Source organism: Sarcophilus harrisii, chromosome 1 (assembly GCF_902635505.1).
Source record: "Sarcophilus harrisii chromosome 1, mSarHar1.11, whole genome shotgun sequence".
Classification (NCBI taxonomy): Eukaryota; Metazoa; Chordata; class Mammalia; order Dasyuromorphia; family Dasyuridae; genus Sarcophilus; species Sarcophilus harrisii.
The window spans coordinates 251,411,921-251,436,200 of record NC_045426.1 but is presented as its reverse complement, the minus strand read 5'-3'; the positions used below and the strand labels follow the sequence as shown (position 1 = coordinate 251,436,200).

The window sequence follows — 24,280 nt, the reverse complement described above, 5'->3', positions numbered from 1 at the left end:
GGCTTGCCTACACCATATATTGACTGTGTGACCCTTAATCTCTTGATGCCACAAGCAACTTGTCTAAAAATAGAAGTTGCAAAGCAGGTGTTGATCCACACTCTTAGAGGGAATTTGCTCATTTGAATTCCTCATACATATGAAATTGCAGGTGTGATGCTCACCCCTTCTCCCTTTCCACCCCATAGTGTACATTATATATGTGTGTTTGTGTTTGTGTTTGTGTGTGCATGTATGTGTATGTATAAATAGCTGACAGGTTTTTAAATGTGGGTCCATGAACTTTTTTTTTAATTAAAAGATATATATTTTTTAAATAACCATATTTTTATATAATTGATTTCCTTAGTAATCCTTTGTATTTTATTTTATTCACTTAAAAACATTATTTTGAAAAGGCACTCATAGGCTTCACTGAGCTGCCAAAGCTGCCAAAGGAGTGTATAACCTAAAAAAAAAGATTAAAAAAGCTGATATAGGCTTTAAAATTAGCTTTGTAAAAGAGGAGTCCATTAAAGGAACTTAGAATTCTTCCAAGAATTCTTTACCATGAATGTAAATAGTTACACTTTCCACTAAGGAGATGCTTGCTTTAAAGAAGATAATTCAAGTGTCACAAAAATAATGGTGACATATATATATATTAAAGTTACAAGGGTGAGGAAAACACACACACACACACACACAGAGACATTTTCACATACTATTTCCTTTCCTCCCCTCTCCACCCCACTGCACACAATAAGGTGATTATCCAAAAATGGTTCATCCACTTCCTAATATTTGTATCTCTGCTTCTACCTTTAGGATATTTACTTCTTTTAATGGGAAGAACAGTAGCACCATCTAGTTCTGACCACTCTGTTTGGAATCCAGCTTTTCTTAGGGGAACAATTTGATGGAAAAGCTAAATATTATTGCTACTGACATTTCTGAAGCCAAGAGTTATCTCCAATCAAAATCTCTGTGTAGACTTCTAGTTTGACAGGAGACTCATCCCAAAACAAGCCAACATATAAAAAGAGCCTTACTTTAATTATTTTGTATAGTAAAATTTTCTCACTTCATTGCTTATTTCAAGAAAGTCCTTTCTTTTTGAAAGAATTCTAAAACTTGCACTCAAATATATTTGACACAAGTGTGGATACTGTAGAACCAAGTCTTGCAAGAAAGTGTTAAGAAGCAGAGAGAGAGAGTGAAAAAGACAATTTGTACTGTAAGAAATCAAATGCTGATTTTTTCCTTTAGCCTTAGACTATTTTCAATTGTTCTACCAAGAGTTAGCAGATCTGAAAGCCTGTTTTGAAAAACTTTCCTGTTTTTGTAGGTAAAACTGTTTTGAGGAGAAAGGATATCTTTTTTAAAAAAAAATCACATCTGCTTGGAGGTTGGCATTGCCAATTATCTTGTATTTCTTGATGTTTTCAATTGGTCTCTAGAATAAATAGTTTTGGGCCCTTGGAGAAAACAACCATACTAATAAAACAGAGGCAGTTGAACCCCTTGGAAATCTCATAGTTTTCTCCTGCCTATGCTCATTATCCCCTGCTTCCCCACCTTGCCATTTGTGGTACTTTTGTTTGTAAACATTATTGTCAGTCTATGGCATTTCAAAAAGTTTTTAAACCCAGGAAACTCTGTTATTTTCCCTTGATATTGTTTCCTTAAATTTTGTGAGGGTATAAGAAATAGCTGACAACTTCAGCAGTAAATCTCTACCCCTTGTCTCAAGTGCCAAATGCCAACCTGTGTATGTGCATGTGAGATAAGAAGAGACAGAGACAGAGAGAGACACAGAAAGAGACACAGGGGTGGAAGAGAGAGAGAGAGGAAGGAAGGGAGGGAAGGAGAGAATGTGTTTTGGGGAGTTTATGATGAAAAGAAGGGGGTGACTTTTTTTGTTAATTTTCACAGTTTAACTTTGGGACAAAATTCAAAGTAAACAATTGTGTTGTTGTTGTTGTTTTTTTAAGTCAGGAAATAAATTAACACTATGTCATGAAGTTTTAGAAAGTCCCAAAAGCCACTCCCAATTACTTTGTGTATTATGGAAAAGTGAAGTCTGTGGGGATATTTGATCACTTGTAACTAGTAGAAAATTCATTTATTTTAACTCTGGACTATTACTTAAGTGAGGGTAGTGATGCCTTGATATATTGCCTAGGGAAAAGATCTATTAACCTTTGCTTTTTTTTTTTTTCTTGGATTCTGAATGAATATGGAGTGATACCTCAGCTTAAATACCCAGTGGAATAGAAAAACATTTGAGAATGTCCACAAAACCTGAGTTGGCTTTGCTAGCAATAAAATACTCCCCAAAGTTAATAATTAGGAATGGAAAAAAAAATAACCCTATCAATATACTTGAATTTACTTAAATGAGTAGCTTTCATCATCATATTCCAACTCATCTTCATCATCATCATGCAGTAGACCATACTTAAATTTCCGATAGAATGTGCCATCTTGACCCATATAGACAATGTCATCATCTTCATCTTCATCATAGTCCCGATCTCTATATTCAATAACTTGGTCCTCCTGGAAGTTGGTGCTCTCTCGATAGCTGCTTTTATAGGAAGAGAAGGTCGTATTTTTCTCTGACAGTTTCTCATATCCAGCCTTGTGAGTCTTTTGGGATTTGGCCTTGGACCTTCTCCAGACACAGACTGTGACCCCAAAAAGGAGGATCGGCATGATGGAGAAAGTAATGAGCAGACCTGTCCGCTTTGTATTCTCAGTCTTGGACTTAATCACACCAGCTCGAAAGTTGCATTCCTCTGGAGGAAGATGGAACCAAAAGAAAGCAAGAAAAGAAGAAAGAGGGAGAATAAGGTTACCTATTTAGAAATTATATTCCAAATACTAGAGGAACTATTACTCTAGTTCCCATGAAGGAAACATCTTAGAATGCCTAAAGAATTATTTGGGGCCACAGGAATCCTTCAATATCCCATACTATTGGGGGTTAACTCAAAAAGACTTCTAATTAGTTCCCTATGCTCTTCTCCCAAATTTCCTTTCCCTCATGGGAAATATTAGGAAAGTCTATTCATGTTCCCAATTCTTAATTACTTGGCACATAAAGCCATCCACAATCTAGTTCCTACTTACCTTTCTGGTCTTCTTTCATACTCTGCTTAAGTAAGACTTAAATCATGACTTGGGGTGGGAATAAGGATTATATTTTAAAATTTTCTTTTTGCTCTCTGTTCTCATAATGTTCAGAAATGAAGGTCAACAAAGGATTATTTCCTTATTCCTAGATGAATGGACACTACCATAGGTAACTAAGGGAAGACTAGGAGGCAACAAAAGATGAATCTTGGTCTTAACCTGGAAGGTTGTAATTTGGAGTCAGTTGTAAGGTGATTTGTGGGAACCTTATTTGTAGTCAGTCATCCAAGTGAAATAGACTAATATGGGATAGAGAAAAGAGGTATTCTTTAGGAAGGAGAGAGGGAAAGCTACTTGGGGAAATTATGGTGACTTAAAGAAAAAGATGTCAAAACAAGCTAATTTATAATTTTATTTTATATATATATATATATATATTATATTATATTATATCTGAAGAGGTTTTTGACTGCTAAGTCATTCAGTTGACATTATGAGCTTGAAGTTACCTAATATACCTGAAACTAGATGGTACAGTATGCCTTGGACTTGGAGTCAGGAAGATCTGAGTTCAAATTTGACCTCAGACATTTAATAGCTATATGTCCCTGGGCAAGTTTAACTTCTATCTGCCTCAGTTTTTTCATCTGTAAAGTGGGGATAGTAACAGCATCTACCTCCCAGGGTTATTATAAGAATCAAATAAGATAATATTTGTAAAGCATTTGGTACAATGCTGACACATTTATTATTTAGTTGTGTCTAACTCTTCCTGACCCCATGCATTTAATGTCCATGGGGTTTCCAGCTAGTATGTCTGAAATTAGGTTTGAATTCCTGAGTCAGTGTTCTATCCACTAAGTCACCTAGCTATTTCCTAGGCAAACAGAGCTAAGTGTCTAAGGTTGGATTTGAACTCAGGTTTTCCTGTTTCCATGTCAAGTATTCTATTCATTGAGCCATCTAGCTGCCCTAGCTATCTGTGCTTGGCACATAATTATGTGGTGATGACGATAGTCTGAGGATCCCCAGGCTGGGTTACACTGCATGGGGAGCTACCACCACATCAATAGTAAGTTCTTAGTAAAATTTAAATTAAAAATATTTTTTCACATGAACTCTTTTCTAGTTAAACCTTCCCCACCCCTTCTATCATTGCAACTAAGATATGACTGTCTTTACAGAGTAATAATTCTAATATTCATATGACATTGTAGGTTTACAAATTGTGTTACACAAGTAACTTATTTGGTTTTTGAAGGTTTTGCTCTCTCAAGCCAGAACTTAAATCACAGCCTTCAAAATATAAGATTGCTGTATCACAATTAACTCCCATTATCTTCTTACGATAATAATGACCATATTTTTCAATAGCAGTAGCTTTGTATCAACTGTATTGGTCATTATATACTATCAGTTTCTGTGACACCAGGGAAGCACTTGGTCATTATTTTCAACACTATTAAAGCTTCAGAGATTTGTGCTTCCAACAAGCTTTAGTAGTTTCCTTTTCCTATCCTCGTTAGTCTACATCTCTTAGGGTACTATCCCTAATTTTAGGAAGGAAGATGGGGTCAACATAAATTGTCTCGAAATTCATCCCAAAGTACATTGTATCAGGATAATCATCTTGGTAAAGTATGTACTAGAGGCTAATAGAGATTCATTAGGATTCCAGAGAATAGCCCCACAAAATTTGCTGAAGTTCTAAACGATGCTAGTAATAAAAGTGAAGCTCTTAGCTAGCATGTGTTCACTGACATATGATAAGAAAAGACCCTGGTTTCTGGTTCATCAAGGAAATTGATATTCTAAGGGCAATTATTCTTAATTGATACATAAAGATGTAAGAGAAGTCAGGTAGATATAAGTGTATGAGGAGATGAGGAAACCATCTGGTTGTTGAGGTGGGGATGGGGTGAAGGGAAGTTGGCAGGGAGTTGGAGAAGTGAAAGAGAAGGAATGATTAATGTTTGGAATTGCATATGGATGCTATTATTAAGCTTCTTCAATGAATAAGGTTTTATGCTAAGTTCTGGAGATATAAAACAAATACAAATATAAAACACAACAAAATGTATTCCAAATCAATACAAAAAAACAAACAAACAGAAAACATTCCAGATTACCCCCCTCTCCTTTGTGGGGATGGGGCAGGAATTGAAGATGAAGACAAAGAAGCAAATGCAAAAGATAGGGATAAGGACCAAAAGATGGGGGTGAGGGGTGGGGAAGGGAGAAGACATGTGCTTTCACTGTGATAGGAAGAAATTCTCTTTATCAATGTAGGTCAATAGCTCCTCTGCCTAGAACATTGAAAGGATCTGAGATCACAAATAAAAGAAAACATAAATATAATTTTGAGAGAGAAAGAGAGAGAGGGCACTGATAGTTGGGGGAATCAGGAACTACTCCTCCCCTCCCTGCCCCCATTTTAAGAAGTGACACATGAGATATGCTATGAAAGAAGTTATTGTGAGAGTTGAAGAGGAAGACGGAATGTATTCCACATACTGGGGCAGGCTTTGCAAAGATATGGATAAAAGAGATAGACTATTTTGTACATGAAAGAAAAATGAATACAAGACTAACCTTGTCTTTCTTATCTCCCAATGGTGCAAATCTAACAAGTATTTTGGTTGTACAATGGTAAACCTGAAGCCTAAGCAAAGTGATGCTATATATATATATATATATATATATATATTTGCCTCCAATCTATTGGCAGGAGAAATGCCACTTGAGGCTTTCCTGAGTTTAATTGAGATGGTTATTGTAAGAGGCTAAATACAAAGATTCTTGAGGACTAGTTGTGGGGTCTGGAGGCAGTGCTAAATTTCCTCTGCAGATGAAGATCTGCATTTTTCCTGCAAACTATGGTCTGTTTTGCTTGAGGGTTCTGAAAGATTAGGTGACTTGCCCAGAGTCATACAGCTAGTTTGTGTCATTCAATCAACACAGATCTTTCTGACTTCAAGGTTAACCTTTTCTTCCTGGGCTCCTATAGACATCATCCATTGAAATCATTAATTAGTTCCATTTGAAACATGACCAGGTAAAACAGTTCAATTTATTATAGAGGAACACCTCTGGCAATCAGTGAATGATTTCACAGTAATCTCTGTGACAGTAGTAAGAAACAATGTTGGTCAGGGCAAAATGGAGGAATTGGGGTGGGATGGGAATTGGGTCTGGAGTCAGGATGACTGTATGATCCGAGGCAAGTCATTTAACCTGTTTGTTTTAGTTTTCTATCAAATGAATTGGAGAAAGAAATGGCAAATTACTCTAGTATCTTTACTGAGACAATCTCAAAAGGCTCACGAAGAATCAGACATAACTGAAAAAGATTAAATGGCAACATCCCAACATTAAGACTATATTGACATTGCTCCCTGAATTAAATAAAGGAACAAAAAAAGAATCACAAAATGAAATTTTTAGTCAAGGAGATAATTGCCATCTCTTCCATTTTCATTCTTCATCCTCATCCTGTGCAGTGGACTTTACCTATCCATATTGCTGTGGAGTATAAGAAAGCTTCCTTATACTCACCTGTAGTCTCATGGCAGTCACAGCAATCCTGAACATCTGTGGAATTTGAGCTGCTGCAGCAGGGGATACAGCGACCATCCTCTATATAGAGCATCATATTAGTTGGGCACACGGTGCAGTTTTGGGGGCCTGGGCCCTTACATTCAATACAGCTCTCATGGCAATTATCACATTCAAAATTTTCTCCCTGAAAATAATCACCAAGAAATTCATTTTAAAAAACTGCTTGGGTGGTGCGGGGTGGGGGGAGGAAGGGCAACTAGGTGTGCATTGGATAGATCACCAGCCCTTGAAGTCAGGAAGACCTGAGATTCTATGCACAGAGACATTGAAGCTTTGAATTATTTAAAAATCTGTGTCACAAGGTTTGCGGCAGTTGCAGTTGTCTTTGACAACATTTCCTTTGTTTGTTTGTTGAATCTATCTTGATCAGAGATTGTGAAACTTTTCAGTCAAGGGGCAAGGGACATCACAACCAACTCTTCTTGTTCCAAAGCAATCATTTTCTTGACTTTCTTCTGAGAGAGGGCAGTAAAGTGAAGAGAGACATTCTTGGAGTCAGGAGCAGCTGAGTTCAAGCCTTGTTTGTGATATTTACTATAAATTATTGTGATAGATACTTCCTAGAGTCAACCCCTGAGCAACATTAGCTAAACAACAAGTTCCCACTCAGAAGGAAGTCTAGTGTCACAGAGCAGAGTTCTTCCTGGTATACCTCTTGGCAGTTAGTTATCAAATACTGTAGATTTTTCTCTCCATAACCTCCACAACCTATCCTCTTTGCTCACAATGCCAACATCCCAGTTCAAAGCTTCACTATCATTCACTCGAATTATTATTACATCCTAAGTGATTCTTCTGCTGTTAATCTGCTGTGTCCTTTTCTGTCCTACAGTCATTATTTCAGAGTTTACAAAATCCTTCTTAAGAATAAACATGGGTTAAGGAGCTGAGCGGTGACCATGTCTTGGGAGGGCTATGAGGCTCCACTTAGATTCAACAGATATTTAAAGCATTTTTATAATGATTATTTTTCAGGCTGATTTATTCTAGTCTGACCAACCAGCATTTCAGTATGGAAAATGGAGAAGTGAAAAGCTAAGAAGCTTGTAGAGGCTTAAATTTGACCTCATAATTTTGTGTGCGTACTTTGCTATAAGAGCACAAGTTATATGAAAGCAGAGATTGTTTTTGTTTTTCTTGTGTGCATGTGTGCATTTGTGTGTGTTTAATTTTTGTATCCTCAGGAGTTGAGATAGTGCAGTGCTATGGACTCAGGAAAAGCTGGGTTCAAGTCCTTTCTCTTGATATATACTATCTGTATGCAGTTTACTTAAAACTTTTGTTGCCCCAGACAAGGTTCTGATCTGCATTGGTAAAGGGAGTTTTTTTTTTTTCCTGGAATCATAGGAACAGTTCAAAATACCATACATAAGACTTAACAAGAGTGCTCCTCTCAATCTCTCTCTCTCTCTCTTTCTCTCTCTCTCTCTCTCTCTCTCTCTCTCTCTCTCTCTCTCTCTCTCTCTCTCTCTCCTTCCTTGCCTCCCTCCCTCATTTTCTCTATTTTTCCCCCCTCTTCTCCCCCCACCCCCAGCAATTGGATTAAATGACTTGCCCAGAATCACACAACTAATGAGGGCTTGAGGCCAGATTTGAAATTCTGACTCTAGAAACAAGTCTATCCACTATGATGCCTAGTTGCCCCTGCAGGGTCCCTTATATCTCACCAGAGAGAATGGGAAAATAAACAAACAAACAAATAATCCAAAGTTTGTAATACCTCTCCTACTCTGTATTCTCCAGTAAGACAATCGGAGCTGCAAATTCCTCCTAACAGATGGTAGTTCCACATGCAGGATAAACAGTTCAAAGGTCCCTTTCCTAAAAGAGAAGGAAGAAAAAAGACTTGCTTGTCAATATATCCATTCATATCTTTAGTTATGACAAATTCTTATTTTCCTACAAACTCCTTTCAGAGTTTCCATTTATTATTCCCAACACAACAATGAGGATCAGTATCCTTCCCATTCCTCCACTAATTTAGAATACCTGGAGAGTCTGGAGAGTCATTGGTAAAGATTGGTAGTTTATAAACTACAAAAGTGGAAAAGTGCTTATCATCAGTCCAAATCACACACACACACACACACAAAAAGTTAAAATTAAAAAAAAAAATTATCTTCCCCCTCACCCTTAAACAAAGTACTATACCTTCTTTTACATATATACAGATAATCACCATTTGGAGATTATCAGATTGGGTGAAGCACATCTGAGTTATAAGCTTTGTCATTAATTCCTTTCACTTTGGATAAATCATTTAATTTCTCTGGGCCTTAATTTTTCTTTTGCTGAAAATGAAGACATCGAATTATTCATCTAAGTACCTTTAGGGATTTCTCATTCTTTAGTTTTCTTATGAAGTGTTACAATTTAAAAAGGAGTCTTAGATAGAAGACCTGAGTTCAGAGGTCTCCTTTGCCACTACCTGAATGATGTTGGGCAAGTCTTAATCTCTGGGCCTCAGTTTTCTACTCTGTAAAATAAAGAGTTTGGATTAGATGGCCTCTAAGAGCTCCTTCCTGTCTCTACATTTGTAATGATATAGGAAGGTGTTTTTTGTTTTTGTTTTTTTCTAACAGGCAGAGTTTTTGGCTACAGAACTCATAGCTAATCATTCATTAAAGCACATACCATGTCTTGGAGAGGAACAGATCTAAATCAGTGCAGAAATTACACATATAGATCAAATCTTGGATTTTTGAACTATCAAAGGACTGAAATAAGTATGCAGAGTTATTGTTCCCTGGGTGTGTCTACTCTGCCCTCGCCAAACAGAACACCCCACCCTTCCCTTGATGTGAGAAATCACTGCCAGAAATGCAGGGGGAACGTGTTCCTGAATTTTAGAACTCAAAATGCCATTTCTCATAGTCACAGTGCAATCAAGCATGATCTGATGCAGGTACTCTTAGTACTTAACAGTACTCTTAGTCTTATTATCTGTTAAATGGACTTTTGTAGGCTGGTCTGGGAACCTAACCAGAAATTATAGCATTGTTTCTATGCTATGTTTCAAATAGCCAAAGTGCCTAAAGGTTTTTGGGTGTAGTCCATTAAGACTTAGACTGGAGAAGAGAAGAATTTAAAAAAAATATCCAAATAGTATTTTATTTTTCCAATTACATGTAAAGATAGCTTTCAACATTCATTTTCATAAGATTTTGAGTTCCATTTTTTTCTCTCTCCCCTAGTCAATAAACAGTTATATAGTTATAGGTTATAGATGTGCAATAACTTTAAACATATTTTCATATTAGTCATGTTGTGAAAGAAAAATCAGAACAAAAGGGAAAAAGATAAAAAAAAAAAAAACAAAAATGGTGAAAATGGGATGTTCTGATCCATACTGAGTCTCCATAGCTCTCTCTCTGGATGAAGATGGCAGAGAAGAGAAAAATGAATGGGCCATGTCTGCTATCTGAAAAGTATTTGAAGGGTAATTAATTAGATGGAAGCGGGATTAAGGGTTCCAGAAAATGAAAGTAGGAGCAGTAAGTGGAAAATCTAGACCTGATGTCAGGAAAGCCTTCCTATCCTTTAGAACTTTTCAAACATGAGACAAGTTGGTTCCTTCTCATAGAAAGTATTCAGGCAAAGTCTGGGAGACCTCAGGGATATTCATTTGGGTATGAGTTGGAGCTCTGAGGTCCCTCCAACAATTACATTTAAAATTCTCTGATAAATTTGAGGTAGTGTTGTTCTATCACATTCTCCTCTTGTCTAAATTCAAATTTTATTCTAAATAACCTTTTCATCCAAAATTCAGGAATACCAATTGTATTTTCTGGACTTAGAAATGATTCATCACTTTGATTCTTTGCTTTTTCACTTTTATTCTGAAAACTTTTTTTTTTTTTTTTTTTGAGACTTGTTCTCCCTATTTCATTTAAGTTGAAAGTCAATCAGTCACTCATGGATTCTCTCCCACTGTTGATTGGCAGAGAAATTTTGACCTGTTTTGTTTCCTTTCTTAGTTGGTTCTCCAATCCTGAGGATTCGCAGGAATCCTTAAACTACGGTCCGAGGGCCAGATGTGGCAGCTGAGGACGATTATCCCCCTCACCCAGGGCTATGAAGTTTCTTTATTTAAAGGCCCACAAAACAAAGTTTTTTTTTTTTTTTTTTTTTTTTTTACTGTAGTCCGGCCCTCCAACAGTCTGAGGGACAGTGAACTGGCCCACTATTTAAAAAGTTTGAGGACTCTGGGGTGTTATCAAACTTAGTGAGGATATCTGTTCTTGAGGGATCCACCAGTCTTGGTTTTTCAGATAGTAGAGATTACAGAACTGTTCTATCATGCTACGCTAATCTTGATTCATCATAATTGTCCTTTTACTGCCTTCATTGCCAAGACACTCACATCCATACTGGCTACTCGTTCCCCTTTGGGTTTTTTAACATAAAAGGTTTACATCCAATCTATTTAATATCACTTGAAAGAGAAATTTTCTTAATTATTTTAATATATTTTAAAGATTATGGACTTGGATTTAGGAAAGTCATGTTCAAATCCTTTTCTGATACTTGCTGGCTGTGTGACATTGGGCAAGTCACTTAAACTCTGAGCTTAGTTTCTGTATCTGTAAAATCATTATAATAATAGTTATACTACCAATCTTAAAGGTTCATACCAGGAAAAATGCTTTGTAAAACTTAAACCACCATATGAATGATAGTTATTATTAATAATGTCTTACATTTAAATAGCACTTTAAATTCCCATCTGGTATCTAATTTTATCCTTATAATCCTGTTATGTAAATAGGGCAGGTATTGATAAAAAATAGGGAGTGATCTTTAATCAATCTTTTTAAAATTGAATTATTATCCTCATTTGACATTCAATAAACTTGAATCGTAGAAGAGCTAAATGACAGCTGAAGTCACATAGTTAAGAATTAATGGGACATGACACCTATCTTGAAATTTGTCAATGTCCATACCATAATTGGAACCCAGATTTTCTGATGGCCAGCTCAGCATATTTTCCACTAGAACTTTGCTTAGCACATAATAAGCACTTAATAAATGCCTTTATCTATCTATCTAGATCATGCTGCATTTCATTCCAGCAGAATGTAATCTCCTTGAGGGCAAGGTTTATTTTTATTTCTGTCTTTGTGTACCTAGTTCCCAACATAATGACAGGCGCATAAAAGCTGCTTTAATAGATGATTGCTAAATTGAGAGGTAGCGATAATAACCAAGCAGTTCTGAAGTGAATGTATTATTTTTCCATTGATTATTTTTTATTTTGTTCATTTATTTTTGGTGAGGTACTTGGGATTAAATAATTGCCTAGGGTCACACAGCTAGTAAGTATTTAAGTGCCTGAGACCAGATTTGAATTCAGTTCCTCCTGACTCTAGGATTGGTGCTCTCTCCCCTGTACTATCTAACTGTCCCAGTGAATTCATTTTCTTAAGGCAGTGATTCATAAGTCACTGTTTCTAGGTTGCTAAGTTTCTAAGTAGTTTCTAGGTTTCTAAGTAACAGTCCAATTGTCCTAACCTTTTTCTTCCAGCAACTTCCAGAGTTGCTCTCTTTTGGAAGAAGAGTGGAATAAGCCCATGAATGAAAATGTGAATTTCATCCCCCTATGCAGCTCTTTTTATCTGTTTTTTTGAGGTTTGAGGAAATGTCAGCTCTAACACCTCCCTATATCTGAAACAGGTGCTGGATTCCTTTTTAGACTAGGGCATATTCTGGTTAGAATGTACTATTGGGTAAGCTGTGTGGGATGAAAATATCAGTCTATTCTAGTGCCAGCAGTCTGACAATCTCTTTATTATATGATGTGATCAATGTTAATTCTTACCTATGTTCTCATATCCCCATGGGGCTAACGTTTCAAGCTAGTCCAGTGGTCTGTACTTAGGTCAGCTCTAAGGGGAATTTGAAGAAAGATGGAAAATGAACTCTCCAAGGGGAACTTTTTCAAGGACTTCTTGTTCCATTTTATTTTGAAGTTTCAGGTATCAAATAAAGCCTTGTGCTTAGCAGAGAGGGATTTGGATGTAATTTCAGATGATCAAGAGCTAAGTTTCTTGCCAGATCTGATTGAATGCTGGAAACACACTCACATCACAAAATCCTAAGAAATTAGAAGGTAGCTAGAAGCCAGGTGATTTGTTGAAGATGAATGCTTAGTAGGGTCAATTGAAGGATGTGACAAATGTAAGAAGTTATTGCTGTACCTGCTTATTTAATGACAAATATCTTTTGAGGGGAGGAACAGGGGAGGGTTGACCTTAAATTAGCCTTATATTAATAAATTGATAAGGTTTTGGTGGAATTCTAGATATATATATCCATATCTATATACATATATATGTATGTATATATGTATTTATGCTTGTTGCTTTGTGTTATTCATTTCTTGGCAAGTCAATGAAAACCAACAAGCATTTAATAAGCATTCATTATGAAAGAGACACTGTGCTAAGGGCTAAGGATACAAAGAAAAACAAAAATGGTCTCAGCCCTCAAAGACCTCACATTATGAGGAAGGCGACAAGTAAGACACATCTGTATGTGTCTGTGTCTCTCTGTGTGTGAATGTATGCAAATGGGGATAATTGATGGGTACTTCTTGGAATTGAAGGGATTTGAGAACATTGAAAAATGAGCAGAATTTGAAAACCCAAGGAGGGAAAACATATTCTAGGGTGAGAGAACCAGTTAGTACAAAAACTTGGCACTAGGAAATGAGATACTAAACGGGATATTTAAAGTGCTATTTAAATGTAAAATGTTACTATTATTAATAATTATTCAGATTTATATGGTGCTTTAAGTTCTACAAATTACTTTTTCTGCCACAAACCTTTGAGATTGGTAGCTTAAGTATTCTTTTGTGATTTTACAGATACAAGAATTTAAATGACTTGCTGAATCAGGTCACATACCTAGCAAGTGTCAGAAGCTGGATTTGAATTTAGGTCTCCTAAATTTAAGTCTAGAATCTTTCATAGTTAATTGATGATGGCAATGAGTTGATGATAGTCACCCATCTAGTAAGTATCTCAGAAGCAGGCATCAAATAGAATGATTCCTGACATCAAGAATAGCATGGTTTTGGGGCAGCTAGGTGGGGCAAGTGGATAGAGCACCAGCCCTAAAGTCAGGAGGACCCGAGTTCAAATTTGGTCTCAGACATTTAACATTCCCTAGCTGTATGACCCTGGGCAAGTCACTTAACCCCAATTGCCTCAGGGGGAAAAAAAGAATAGCATAGTTTTCATTAGACCACACCTCCTGTCATCTTGAGAGTAATGAGAAATAAGAGTTGGTGGACTTGATTATGAAGGTGCACAGAAAGATTTCTAGAATGTCAGAGTCACATGTCATTTTGGAGATGATCTCACTTTATGGATAAGGAAATGGTCCCAAATTTGCCTAAGAGTCCCAAGATGAGTTAGTAGTGTTGGAACTTGCGTCCAGGTCTTTGATTTAATTAGAAATTCTTTCTACTACTGAGTCACTCTAGCATTCTAGTTCGGCAGTTTCTGGTGACTCCCTATTTCCACCAGGATTAAGTGTAATATCCTCTGTTTGGTTTTCAAAGCTCTTCATGACCTGGCCTCCCCCTTCAACCTTTTCAGTCTTCCTATACCTTAAACCCCACTATGTACTCTGATACCCAGCGAAACTGGCCTCTTTGCTGTTTCTTGTCTGGGCACATATCTGAGTACATCTTCCAGCCAGTTTTTTCTGGTTGTCCTCTGTGCTAGAATGCTCTCCCTCCTCTTCTCTACCTCTTGGCTTTCCTGACTTTCTTCAAGCTTAAATCCCATCTTCTGCAAGAAGGCTTTTCAATTCAACAAGTAGTTATTTTGCTTGTATCTGAGACCTGTTAAAGACCTCAGCTTAAAAGACTCCTATTGTACCCAGGGCCATCTCCAGTATCCTGATCTACATCTTGTCACTGGACCCAGATGGCTCTGGAGTAGGAAGTGAGGCAGGTGACCTTGCACAACTCTCCTTTACTGAAATCCAACTCACTTGCCTGTCATACCATCACCTCCCTGATGTCATGATCCTCTTCAAGAACTAGGGGAAACACAATCTGGTTTGTATATAATTGCTTTTTTGCTGTCTCCCCATTAGGCTGAAAGCTCCTTAAGAGGAGAGATTACCTTTTGCCTCTTTATCTCTAGCAGTTAGCACAGTGCTTGGCACATAGTAGGCACTTAATAAAAACTAGTTGGCTGATTGGCTACCAAAATTTGGTCTTGATGCAGGAGGTGACAAGAAGTCTTGCTAACTCTTGCATGCATATGATAAATTTCATTCAGAACCATTTTCCCCACCTTTACACTCATTACAGGTGGGATAACATCTCTCACAGGTCTGTGTCCTGTTTTCTACGTAGTGGTGTTCAGGGCAGGTGCGGTGACACTCTCCTTTGGAGTGGAGCAAGAAGAAATACTTGTGACAAGACAGGCAGTCTGTGGAATGAGGGCCCCGGCACTCTCGGCAGTCTTGGTGACATTTTTCACATAGCCTACTGGAATTATCTGGATAATATCTGAAATTAAGGAGAAAACAATGACTTTCAAAGAAACTTCATGGTTATTAGGAACATCTATTTCTTAGCTTTTTTTTTTTTTTTTTTTTTATCACAACTTAATCAGTTTTATCTTCACATTTTGTTGTTGTTGGTTTCCCCAGTGGTAGGGAATAGCTAAATTTTCACCTTAAAGACTGGATTTTTCTATTTCTTTATTAATAAATTCTTCCTTCTTGAGAACTTTTTGGTAGCTTCCTTCCCTCCTTTCATTTTCATTTTTTTTTTTATTCCCTTAACAGAGCTTAATCTGATCAACAGATTCTCCATTTTAGACACTGACCTTGAGCCATATTAAAAGTGGAAAAGGAAATAGAGAAAATTGTGAATGGTACTCTGAGTTATTTTTCTAATTATCATACAATAAAATTCTCTCAAAATGGATGAGGACATTTCAGAAGATGAGGATTTCAACATTAACAGATGGATTTCTATGAAAGAGCAACAAAAACATATTTTTAAGACTCTCACGGACAACAATTGCAAAATTACTCTGATGCCAACCCACCATGTGAATTTGAAAACTATTATTTTTTTTTGGTGGGGTACAAATGTAGTTTTTCTAGATAACATGAAAGTAAGGGAATTATTAGCTAGAATGGGCCTTGAGATCATCTGGTTTATCTCTTAGTCTCAGGGACAGATGATGGCATGTAGGACACAAAGTCTACTCTTGGACAAGCAAAGATCTCCACCTGGATTAATCAGAACAAAATGGGCAAATACCCTCAAATCAATTTTTAATTAATTATGTGAAATGAATATATCAATTAAGTTAATTCAGTTGGTAGGAGGGAGTATTAGTTGTCTGGTAGTTTCTACCTTGGGAAGCAGGATACGTACTATATTTTTACAATCTTGAATTTCAGTGACCCAGATAAAGTCTTAGATGTTTTTTCTTAAATTTGGCTTTGACAAAGTATGCACATCTTGGAAATAGGAGGGTTTATGCTAGATTTCAAATACAATAAAATACCAGCTCAGACAAATTTTTAGTTTAGTATTCCTTTCTTAATAGTCAAGAAGAGCATCAAGAGACTAAAAAAGAGTAGCTCATCAAGACTTTATCCAAGAAGGAGATTAAGATATGATTCTCCTTTGCACATAGTACCCTTCTATTTGGCTCATACAGCAAAACTTGACAGATTATTAAAAAAAATAGTCAAGATGGAAGGGAACATTCTTACAACTCAAGTCTGTGTCTAGGTATTTCTCAATTTATTATGTAGATATATTGCATAAGTCGTTCCACCCAGACTCTACTAATGTCATTTTGGCAATAAGGTTAAGTTCCCAGTGGACTTAGACAACGTAAATCATTTTGTCACTTTAAATAGATTGCTGAGGGCTTCTTTGTGTCACTCAATCAAGACAAGTCAATTGTCAAATCCACAATATGTTTGAAAAGTACAGTGATTAAAAAGAATGATCAAAGACATGGTAAAAATGATGAAAGAAAGGACCATGCAAGGATTATTGCCCCACATCTCACAAAGTATTTGGTATTTATTTTGTATGAAAGGAAATAGATATATTGGACCTGTGTTCAAAAATATACTGGTTATATGAACTTTACTCTAGGGAACTCTAAAAGATAAAGTTACAGAAAAGGTGCTAATCAGTACTGGCAGAAGAAGCTTCTTTATTGATAGTCCCTCATGGCAATGAAATCGTGGGTCCAGTTCCTATCTTTCTATTTCATATACACTTATACATACACATTGCCTAGTCCTATTGTTTTGTTCTACCCCTTCCACCTCCCCCCCAACTCACTAAGGGTAAAGAGTATTTCATTTCTGTCTTTTTAACACAAGCATTTAGCACAATGCCTGACACCTAATAATTATACCTGACTTTATATAGGGATTTAAGGTTAGCAGAGCTCTTTACAAATGTGATTTCATTTAATCCTCACAACTATGGGATATAGATGCTAGTATTACACTGCCCTTTCTCCTCCCTCATTTATAGTTGAGGAAACTGAGGCAGACAGAGCCTAAGTGATTTGACCAGAGTCTCACATCTTAATAAGCATCTGAAACCAGATTTGGCCTCCAATCTTCCTGCCTCCAGGTTCCCTGCTCTATCATTTAGTTACACAGAATAGGTGCTTAATAACCATTTGCTCATTTCAATACAATTCCATGAATTTTTATTGAATCCTTCCTGTGTGTAAGATAGAGGCAGTTGCTGGACAATAGATAGAAAGCCTTAGAGCTAGGAAAAACCTGGGTGCAAATCCTTTCTGGGTTAAGTCAGTTAGCCTCTTAGTATTCTAGGAAGCTAAGACTATAAGTGGCAGAGAAAATGACAACCTGTGTTGATAGAGGGAAAATAATTTCCTTATAGAAAATGAAATCTCTGATACAGGTCCTTTCTTGACACTACATGGAAAGCTGAGTTGGGGCAGCTAGGAAGCATACTGTATAAAGCACAGGGCCTGGAGTCAGGGAGATTCATCTTCCCAAGTTCAAATCCAGCCTTAGTCACTTACTAGCTACAGGACCTTGGGCAAGCCTGGTGGTCTCAGTATCCTTATTTGTAAAATAATCTGAAAAAAAAAAAAAACTGGAGGAGGAAATTACAAACCAGCATGCAGAGTCAGACATGACTAAAAATGACTGAACAATAATATGGACTGAGTAGGGAAATATGAAAAGAAGGTAGCTCCTTATCCTCTAGGAGCATAAAATATAATTGTAGGGTGTGAATGGGATAAACTGAGTAAAGACCTCTCATAAAAATGTGGCCCCAACCTATACCCTAATTATAACTTGAAACGTTGCAATAACAGGTTGTTCTTTAGTCAAAAGCTGTAGGTATTTGCTTATCTTAGCTAAACATACATTTCCCTCCAGTTGCCCCTGCTCCTTTTTGCCACAATTAGCATTATGACAAAGAGTGTGTCATTGGTTAATATTCCTTATCTCTAGGTAGACTTTATGTAAACCTGGACTTCTAGCCATGGGGAGAAAAGGTCATAAGATGGTGGGGGCTTCTGTGTTAGGGTCTTTATAATGCTGTGTTTTGCAGCTTGTACTTTGCACTCTTTACCAACAATGATGTCATTAGGAACAGCCCTTTTTTTCTGGAGATCATAATAAATCCTTTTTACTTTTTACCTTGAGAGTCTCTGATTTTAATTTGGGTAAGGGTCAATGTCCCACACAAGTGGGTGATGCATATAATATTACATAGAAAAGTTATGATACAAGGTAAACGATGATAAAGTAGGAGAGCTAAAGTATTCAAGTAAAAAAATGAGAGGAAAGATGGATGCCACTGGGGAAAGCTTCATAGATGAGATGCCAGTTGAGCTGGGCTGTGAAGGGTAGAAAAGATTTCAATGCATTCATATGGGGAAGGAGTGCATTCGAAGAACTGTGGTTCAGTTGCTCAATCAAGACTCACTCTTTGCAATTCTTTTTGGGATTCTTGACAGACACTAGAGTAGTTTGCCATTTTCTTCTTCCATGGAATAAGGCAAATAGAGGTTAAATAGTTTATACAGTATTACACAGCTGGTAAGTATCTGAGGTCAGATTTGAACTCAGGTCTTCTTGTCTCCATCCTCAGCACTCTATCCACTGAGCCATTCAAATACCTCATTCCAGAAATATGGGTGGTCTTTGTGATGGCTCATAAGTGGTAGAAGGCAGGATGAGATGAGGGAAACAGTGAATAGTCTTGTTTGGCTGAAACACAGAGTATATTAAAGGGAGTAGAATCAAATACCAGAAGGATGGAGTCCAATTATGGAAGGTCTCGAATGCCAGGCTTAAGAGTTTGCATGGTACTGTTTGAATTAAAAAAAAAAAAAAAAAACTTGAAAAGGAAGTTTGGCAACAAGGTGGTATAGTGGATAGAGTCTTGGAATTGGGAAAACTTGAATTCAAATCTGATCTTAGAAACTCATTAGCTACGTGATCTTGGAAAAGTCACTTAGTTTCTGCCTCAGTTTTCTCAATCATAAAATAGAAATAATAATAGAAATAACCTCCCAACATTGCTGTAAGGATTAAATGATTATGAACTGATGCTGAGTGAAATGAGCAGGACCAGGAGATCATTATATACTTCAACAACAATATTATATGATGATCAATTCTGATGGATGTGGTCCTTTTCAACAATGAGATGAACCAAATCAGTTCCAATAGAGCAGTAATGAACTGAACCAGCTATACCCAGCGAAAGAACTCTGGGAAATGAGTATGAATCACTACATAGAATTCCCAATCCCTCTATTTTTGTCTGCCTGCATTTTTGATTTCCTTTACAGGTTAATTGTACACTATTTCAAAGTCCGATTCTTTTTCTATAGTAAAATAACTATATGGATGTGTATACATATGTTGTATTTAACTTATACTTTAACATAGTTACCATGTATTGGTCAACCTGCCATCTGGGGGAGGAGGTGGGGGGAAGGAGGTTAAAAATTGGAACAAAAGGTTTGGCAATTGTCAATGCTGAAAAATTACCCATACATATATCTTGTAAATAAAAAGCTATTAAAAAAAGGATTAAATGATATAACATTTGTAGTGCTTAGCACAATTCCTATTATATAAGAGGTACTTAATAAATGTTTATTTCCTTCCTTCTGGATATACTTGAATGCCAGAGAACACAGCAGAAGAGGTGACCTCAGAATCATGAAGACTTGTTTTCAAGATCCATTTCTGACTCACTATTTGTTTGATCTTGGATAAATCATTTAACCTCTCAATTGATTAAATTTCCCTCTGGGAAATTCTCTTAAGATTATAGTTATAGAGAAGATGTTGACCTATATTGACAGAATTCCATATACACCTGAAATCTCAGGTTCAATGCCTATTCCCTTAAATTCCAGGCTCAAGAGTTTAAAAGGCATTCTTTTCATCAAATAAACCTGCTGAGGAAGGTTGAAACCAGACAGACTTGAATGCCAAGCTTGAGTTTGTAAAATAATCTTACCCTTCCTCACATTGTAGCAGACATTTGTTTTCCAGCCTGAACCAACCAGGGTGACAGGATTGACATTGGGTGCTATGCTTCCCTTCACACGTCTCACAAGAATTATGGCAGGGAGAACAGTGTTGATTCTCTGTATCACTATAGTAGCCATCAGGACATTTTTCTACACAAGTTGTATCTAAAAAGGGGAAAAAAAAGAATTAGTAGCATTCTTAGCATTCACTCATATTATGAAGTGTCTTCTTCCTCCCTCCCTTCCTTCCTTCCTTCCTTCCTTCCTTCCTTCCTTCCTTCCTTCCTTCCTTCCTTCCTTCCTTCCTTCCTTCCTTCCTTCCTTCCTTCCTCCCTTCCTCCCTTCCTTCCTTCCTTCCTTCCCTCCCTCCCTCCCCCCCCCCCCCCCCCCCCCCCCCCCCTTTCCTTCCTTTCCTTCTCTCTTTCCAACTTTTCTTTGTCACTCAGGATTAACCACACCAGATGGAACCTTTTTTCCCTGCCTCAGGGAAAAGATAGATACTCACTGAGGAGAAGGCTATTATTGGGGCAGCTGAGACACTCATCTTCAGCAGGTCCCGAACAGTGAAAGCATTTCATGTGACAAGGTTTACAGTCCTGGGTTTTCTCATCCTTGTACTCAGAAGCAGTGCACTCTTTGGTGGCCACACAGGATCTCAGCCATGTCATCGACATGCCTTCTTTACAAGAAATGCATGCCCAAGGGGAGCAAGTCTTACAGTTCTCAGGGCAACCTGCAGCAGGACAGGAGGCAAAATTTGCTTATGATAGCACTTAAAGAAATTCCATCTAATACAATGGGAAGATCATTGGCTTTTGAGTCAGAGGCCTTGGGTTCAAATTCTACCTTTCTCATTACCTTGATATTAAGCAACTTATTTAAATTCTCTTGGCCTCAGTTTCTTCATCTTTAAAATGGAGAATTGGACAAGATGTCCAAAAGTCCCGTTTAACTCTAAATCTGCCATCTTTTCATCCATCCTATTACACCATTCATTAAAAAGATGCTGTAACCCAATCCCCAAAGCGGGAGACGTACTCTGCTCAAACTAGGACATTTCTAGGTTGAGTTCTAAGGCTCTGGAGTAGCCCATAAATCACCTGGGACAAAGGGGGGGGGGGTTCTGTTTTTGCTGTTACTTTCCTTTTTATCATTTAAGGATGATCTTTGAAAGACTTTTCCCTGGATAAAAGTCTTAGAAATGTGACCTTTCTGCAGGCAGTTTTGATGAAATGGAAAGAAACTTGGCCCTTAACTAAGGGGAGTTGGTTAAATACAGCTTGGTTCTTCCACTAAATACCAGGGCAGTCTTGGTCAAATTTTTGAGTATCATTTTTCTCATCCATAAAATAGACATAATCCCGCCTGTATAACCTATCTTACAGGGCTGTTGTGATCATTTTTACTTTGTAAATCCTGAAGCACCACTTAGATGTCACTTATTATTACCAAAACAATCAATAATAAAGTACCATCATCAGAGCTAATCATTGTGATTTTAGACAAAAGTATTTTATCATAGGTGAGGGATGATTTGGCTGGATAGGTGGTGTAGTACAGAGTATAGAGCAGCAGATCTGGAGTCAGGAAGATTCATCTTACTAAATTCAAATTTAGCCTTAGGTAGTTACTTAATTCTGTTAGCTTGTGTTTAAGCTTCAAGTGGTCATTGTTTGGGGTCCTAATTGATTCAGTGAACATAAATTGCAATCGGTTGGTTGTTGTCTTTTGTTCTAGAAGAGGACCAAAATGACATCATTATATTAGAGTCAAATTACAGTACGTCTGACTATAGCTGATCAGACTAATTAATATGAGTTTGAAAGGTTTTGCCATGAGTCAGACACAAATAGTGCCTAAAACATTTGGAGGTGGACTTTCTAGCTTTGCGCATCTTGCATTTCTTCTGAGCTAATTCAATTATGCTATGCTCATAGATCTGAATATAGTATGTATGAAGTTTTGGGTATGAAGGACCTGGGTTCAAATTCTAGCTTTATTAATTTTTATCTGTGTGATGAAAAGCAGGCAGGTAAGCAATAAACATTTATTAATCACTTGTTATATTGTAGGCATTATGCCAAGAGCTAAAGATGCAAACAAAAAGATAATTCCTGCTCAAGAAGAGCTTCTATTCTTATGGGATGGAGAAGACAATATGTAAATAAGGTAATGTGTCTAGTTAGAGGCTTGATGAAATTAAAGAATATTGGAAACATAGCAAGAAGGGGAATAAAGTATGTCCTTAGGGCAGCTAGGTGGCAAAGTGAATAGAGTATTGGGCTTATAGCCAGCAAGACTCATCTTTCTTTTTCTTTCTTTCTTTTTTTTTTCCTGCTTTACTCAGGGAATAACTTTTTATTGACAGAAGCCATGCCTAGATAATTTTTTACAACATTATCCCTTGCACTCACTTCTGTTCCAACTTTTCTCCTCCCTCTCTCCATCCCCTCCCCCAGATGGCAAGCAGTCTTATACATGTTAAATATGTCACAAGACTCAACTTTCTGAATTCAAAACCATCCTCAGACAGTTACTAGCTATGTGACCCTGGGCAAGTCCTGTTTGCTTTCATCCTGTTTGCCTCAGTTTCTTCATCTGTTAAAAATGAGCTGGAGACAGCAAAAACAAATCACAAATCACTCTTGAATCTTTGGCAAAGAAAACACAAATGGGGTCCCAAAGAGTCAGTAGTTACTGAAAAACAATTGAACAACAACAACAAAGATCAGTCCCCAAAATGGAGGCACCAGAAGGAATACACTACTGAGAAAAAGGGGCTGACATGGCAGAAGAACGTTTCAGATCTTGAAACCCCAGGTGATGAAGATAATTACTTAACCACACTAATTTTCACCTTAAGTATAAACTGAAAAAGTTGTACTGGATAAGCTCAAAATCTATGCTTTTTTGAATCTGTGGTCTAGAGACCATCTTTAGGATTTGGATTAGATAATCTCCAAGGTCCCTTCTATTTCTAATTGGAATACACATTTATTAAATGCTTACTGATGGTGTCATGTGAAGAAGTTCGGGAGAGCAAAGATTAGGCACAAAGATTGTGAAAAGTCATAAGTTCATTACAGAGACAGCTGGGTGGTGTAACGGATAGAGTGCTGGGCTTAGGGTCAGAAAGATCTAAGTTCAAATGTGGTTTCAAACACTTATAAGCTATTAAATCACTTAACCTCTGCTGGTCTATTTTTTTAATCGTAAAATGCAGAAATATTATAATTCAGACTTGCCAGGATTGTTGAGGGATCAAATGAGATAATATTTGTAAAGTGATTAGTACAGTGCTCGACATATAGTAGGTGTTAATAAATGTTTTCCTTCTTTCTTCCTTCTGTCCTTTCCTTTCCCTCCTTCCCTTCTTTTCTTTTTCCTTCCCTCCCTTTGTTCCTTCTTTTTTCTTTTTTCTCTCCCTCTGTTCCTTCCTTTTTTCATATCTCTATTTCTTCCTTCTTTACTCTCTCCCTTCTTTCATTCTTCCCCATCTCTTTCCCCCTCCTTTCTTCCTTTTCTTCTTTTTTCTGCTCCTTCCCTTTTCTCTCTCCCTCTATTCCTGCCTTCTTTCCCTCCTTCTCTTCCTTTCTTCTTCCTTCTCTCCTCCCCCCTTCCTCTTTCCTCTCTACCTTCTTCTCTCCCTTCCTTTCTCTCCTCCCCCCTTCCTCTCTCTTCTCCTTTCCATCCTTCCTTCCCTCCTCTTACTTCTTTTTTATCTTCCTCCCTTCCTCACTTCCTCCTTTGTAGTTTCGAAGTCTAGAAAAAGTCACTTTTGGTAAAAAAAAAAAAAATAATAATGATAACAATATTAATAATCTCCTTATGTCCAAACTTCTGACAAAGAGTCTCCCTGAGCTTAGTGAGGTTAGTTCTCTTGGAAACAATCCCTCCTTTCACACTCATAGGCTTTCTAGGTTAGTAGGACATACCTGAGCTTAGCAATCACATATTTTATAATTATTACTTCTCTCTGGACTTTAGTTTCCTCGGTC

At 37.2% G+C, this 24,280-nt stretch overlaps 1 protein-coding gene across 1 annotated transcript in view; it reads right to left on the bottom strand.

Moving 5' to 3' along the window:
• Nucleotides 1-2,164: 2,164 nt before the first annotated feature.
• The window catches only part of PCSK5 (proprotein convertase subtilisin/kexin type 5), a 611,928-nt gene continuing 589,812 nt past the window's right edge, over nt 2,165-24,280 (bottom strand). Inside the window, exons 32-37 of the mRNA XM_031939641.1 lie at nt 20,788-21,015; nt 20,270-20,447; nt 15,051-15,268; nt 8,456-8,556; nt 6,673-6,859; nt 2,165-2,780 (exon numbers count right to left, since the gene is read on the bottom strand). Of these exons, the coding sequence (XP_031795501.1) occupies nt 2,371-2,780; nt 6,673-6,859; nt 8,456-8,556; nt 15,051-15,268; nt 20,270-20,447; nt 20,788-21,015 (1,322 nt within the window). The 3' untranslated portion in view covers nt 2,165-2,370. The remainder of the gene's footprint in view (nt 2,781-6,672; nt 6,860-8,455; nt 8,557-15,050; nt 15,269-20,269; nt 20,448-20,787; nt 21,016-24,280) is intronic.